This window comes from Cryptomeria japonica, chromosome 1 (assembly GCF_030272615.1).
Source record: "Cryptomeria japonica chromosome 1, Sugi_1.0, whole genome shotgun sequence".
Classification (NCBI taxonomy): Eukaryota; Viridiplantae; Streptophyta; class Pinopsida; order Cupressales; family Cupressaceae; genus Cryptomeria; species Cryptomeria japonica.
In genome coordinates, this window is record NC_081405.1 from 231,019,067 (window position 1) to 231,023,708 (window position 4,642).

At 39.2% G+C, this 4,642-nt stretch overlaps 1 protein-coding gene across 1 annotated transcript; it reads right to left on the reverse strand.

Moving 5' to 3' along the window:
• Positions 1 to 834: 834 nt before the first annotated feature.
• On the reverse strand, positions 835 to 4,327 carry LOC131035368 (pentatricopeptide repeat-containing protein At1g11290, chloroplastic). The gene is given in 2 exon segments (XM_057967042.2): positions 835 to 1,875; positions 1,877 to 4,327. Coding segments are annotated over 2 exon segments (2,499 nt in total). The 5' UTR covers positions 4,160 to 4,327; the 3' UTR covers positions 835 to 1,659.
• Positions 4,328 to 4,642: the final 315 nt, after the last annotated feature.

Genomic DNA, 4,642 nt, shown 5'->3' on the forward strand with positions numbered 1-4,642 from the left:
AGAAATATAGGTGAAAAGAACCGCCTTGGAATTTGTTTGAAATACAGTAAGAGACTACCAGAAACAATGTGATCTTGACTTTCCCCCATCTAAATTTTCTTATAATTCCAGTAAGAACAGACCCACAGGTAAGTCTTCATTTCAAAGAATTAATTGAATACATCCAAATGATGTAGAATTAGTGTCAGTGGTAAACATGTTAGTAGAGACATTGAAGCCTTTGCTAAAATTAATAAAATCTATTTGCAGGTGAAAAACAAATATTAGAGGAAGGCGTAGATATGAAGTGCAGGCAAAACAAAAGTTTACTGTAGATAATAACTAACAGATATTAAAGGGAGGCAGGTCTTCACATAAAGGAAAAATTTAGACACAAGTGCGAAAGTGATGTGACCGAAAAAATAAATTTCCCTGGGATGGATGCAAATTCAGAAAAAGATCAAGCCATGCAAAATCATGAAGTGACTAACTGATAATATGGAGGTTGATTTTTGTAAGGAAGACTAACAGCAGTCCAAGCATGATGTTTGTCGTAAGAAGATTAATTGAAATTATGGAAGTGGTTTTAAAGAAGTAAATTCAAAGGAGAGAAAAAAAAAATGAACTTAACGTGAATGCACGGTGACAACTACTTGCACAGGCGATTATAAGCATCATGTCATCCAGTGAGGAAGTTGCCAGATTGGACAGCACTTAGATAACTGATAGATAATTGTTGAAACACAGCAGGGTTAGCTCTTGTAAGTTGTAGCACACAAGATTCCGTGTCTTAATTTATATGTTTTCCAAGTAATTCATGGACACTCTACTAGAAACCAAACAAGTTGATTTGGAAGTATCTTGGATTTGTATTATGTATGAACTTTATTAGGCTTGTTTTGTTTAAGATAAAGGGCCTGTTTATCGTAGCAGATTGAAACTACCTCCGGATACAGTTAAAATAATATCAAATCCACAACTGGGAAGACAAGCAGAGATCCCTCGGGTTACAATTAAAGAATAGCCAATCTGCAAGAAGCAAGAAGCCAAGAGAGCCTCCCCATTATCAAAATTAATTAGTGCCGTTTCTAACGGAGAATCCAACTTAAGGGTGTGCTGATCCCTTTTCATAAAACTCATCCCTAAGGTCAGCCTTTTGATGCAACTCATCACTCGAGGCACGCTTGTCTGGTTTTGAAGTTGGGTCAGTTTTGCAACGAGCACACATCATCTTACCGATAGACCACGTCCCAATGGATCAAATGTAATAATATTGAGTAGCTAGTGAATTCTTCTTTTCATGGTGTTCGTTGCAATTGAATGACGTGAATTTTCTGGTCCCATATTTTCTGATAACACGCACTTCTTATGGTATGGTTTGCTCAAGTTTCGTTAGATGAAATTACAGTTGTCTCTTCTGTCATGGTGTGCCTGGCTTAAGCGCCCATTTATACTGCCAATTTAAATGTGTCATGCACACTATGAATATTGACTGACTTCCTTTAGGAGCTTGGAAGAATTGTGTCCTTGATCATAGAGGGCGCATCACAGGCTGCTGCTGGAGTGTTCTGGAAGGTCATCAAGAAGCCAAAATAGCTTCAATTACTTGCAGACAGTATAATGGAAGACGAAATACACAAATTTTCTGTGTCCCTATCTCTGTTGCCGTTGCCATTAACATTACCAATAATCCCTACATGAACATGATCCATCCTTAAAATGATGGAAACGATTTGAATCCCTTAAAATTATTTCCCTGTTGACAATCTTAGAAATGAATTTAGTAGCATCATGACAGTCAATACAGACACGGAGATTTTTTATGATTGTGATAGGCATCCCGGGGCTTGTACTTATAAGCCCAAAAGCTATCGCAAGCTTTTCACTATGACTATATACTATATAGCATGTGCTCCTTCACCTCTTCCTCCACATCATGCAGCACCAAATTCGTGCTTGGCACATACCCTGCATTCTCCATCTCCCTAGTCAAAGTTCGCAACATTTCATATATTTGCACAGATTGAGGATGGGACGTATCTCCAACAATAAATGAATGAATTTTGTTATTTACATGAATCAGGCTGCACCCCGGTGACCTTTTTATGCCCTTAACTTTCATCAATGTTCTAATCTTTGAAACATTACCCCACCGGCCAGCAGCAGCATATATATTTGACAACAGAACATGGTGTGCAGCTTTGTCAGGTTCTAAATGAAAGAGGTGTTCTGCCACCCATTCCCCCAGCAAAATGTTGTGGTGAATTCTGCAGGCGCCAAGCAATGCACCCCACACACTAGCACCAGGTTTACCTGGCATCTTTTCAATGAAGTGCTTTGCCGCATCCAGGTATCCTGCTCGACCAAGAAGATCAACAATGCATGCATAGTGCTGTGAATTAGGTGTGATGCCATATTCTAGATCCATGCACTCAAAATATTTCCAACCCTTTTCCACCAAACCTGCATGACTACAAGCAGATAAAACACAAATAAATGTGATGAAGTCTGGCTTGATGTCTGTCTGTTGCATTTGCGAAAAAAGGGCAAGGGCGTCTTCACCCCGCCCATGGATACCATATCCTGAAATAATTGTGTTCCATGAAACAACATCTCTTTGAAACATTTTGTTAAACATTTCTCGCGAACTACATAGACTACCACACTTATTATACATGTCAATGATGGAATTCCCAATAAGAACATCTGACTCAAGTCCACTTTTAATTATGTAACCATGGATCACCTTACCTTGATTCAGAGAAGCTAAATGGGCACATGCTGGGAGAATGCCTATCATGGTGACATGGTTTGGTTTTACGTCTGTTAGTTGCATTTGGTTGAAGAATGTCAAGGCTTCATTGTATTCTCCATTGTGGACATGCCCAGCAATAATTGCATTCCAACAAACTTCATTTCTTCTAGGCATTATTGCAAACAAATCCCTAGCACTAGCTATATTCCCACATTTGGCATACATGTTTACGAGAGCAGTTGTCAAAACAATATCAGACAAAAAACCGCTTCGAACAACATAAGCATGGATACACTCACCTTTTCCTAGATCTATCAAATGGGCACATGATTGGAGCAAACTCACCATGGTTAGTGAGCAGGGCCGAACGTTTGCAAGCTGCATTTGTTGAAAGAGTTCCAAGGCTTCACTGGCATGTCCATTCTGAGAATATCCAGCAATCATTGAGTTCCATGAGACCAGATCAGTTCTAGACATGCTATCAAATAGCTGGCGCGCAACTCTTACATTCCCACATTTGGCGTACATGGCCACAAGTGAATTGCTAATTTTAACATTTGAAAGAAGTCCACGTTGAATTATTTTATCATGAATCCACTCACCTTGTTGCAAAGCTCCCAAGCGCCCGCAAGCCTGAAGCACACACAGTAATGTAACCTGGTTTGGCTCAAATCCCGACTCTACCATTTGATCAAATAGAATCAATGCTTCACTGTCATTCCCATTCTGCGCAAGCCCATCAATTAGTGCAGTCCAGGAAACCACATCCCTTTCAGACATTTTGTTAAACACTTCGCGTGCAATATCAATCTTCCCACATTTCGCATACATTGCCACAAGCGAATTCCCCACATAGATATCCTTCTCAAACCAACGTCCTACAATGTCTTCATGGATCTTTTTCCCCTGTTGCAAAGCCGATAGTTCTGCACACGCTTTGAGCACGAAGGGAAACGTGAATTTGTCTGGTTGTACACCATGCTCTTGCATTTGGTAATACAGTGCCAAGGCTTCCTCACATGGTCCGTTCCTCGCATACCCTCTTATCAAAACATTCCACAAGCAAACATCTCGATCAGGCATTCTGTCGAACACTTGTCGTCCATAATCCATACTACTGTACATGGCATACATATTCACAAGTTTGCTACCTAAGAAGATATTTTGGTACAACCCCGCTATGAAAACTTGGGCGTGCACCTGGTTAATTGATCTCACATCTTTACAGGTTTGCAAGAGAGAAGCACACGCAATAAGATCACATCTATATGTATTATTTTTGGAATCGCCAAGTCGGGTGATCCAGCGAGAATTTTGTCCCCTGTTAAAATTGGTAAATAAGCGCCTATGAACTCTGTTATAATGTTTAACCTTGTATAAGGTGTGGTAGTTTACAACAAAGGACACTTCCCATAAAGAGGCCATTAGAGGGCAGACTTGAATTAGCACTGGGAGAACGTAATGTTCAGACTATTTTATGGTTGGCCATCTTAGTAAACCCAAATTCAGAAGCACAAGAATTGGTTTTTCTCTGTTTTATGCTCCGAGTTTTTCAGTAGTATTTGAAACTCTTTTAACGATTTATTACCTCCGAGCTTGATATTACATTTTTGCAATTGAAATTCTTTCCCTTCGTTATTTGACGATAGATTAGAAAAATGACTTTTATATATTATTATTCATTATTAATTAAAGTTTTGTCATTTGAGTTGGGGGTTTGGTTCAATTGGTGAGAGCTTCTTGTGGTAGAGATGAGGTCATGAGGCCTAATCTTCCCCCATCTCATGTTGTATAGTTTAAAATTGCATTCTTATTGGATTTCGTTCAATTTTTTAAAATACAATGAGAATGATCTTTAGTGTATAACCTTCAAAGAACGTGGGTTCTTTTATATGTCTAAGTAGGTGT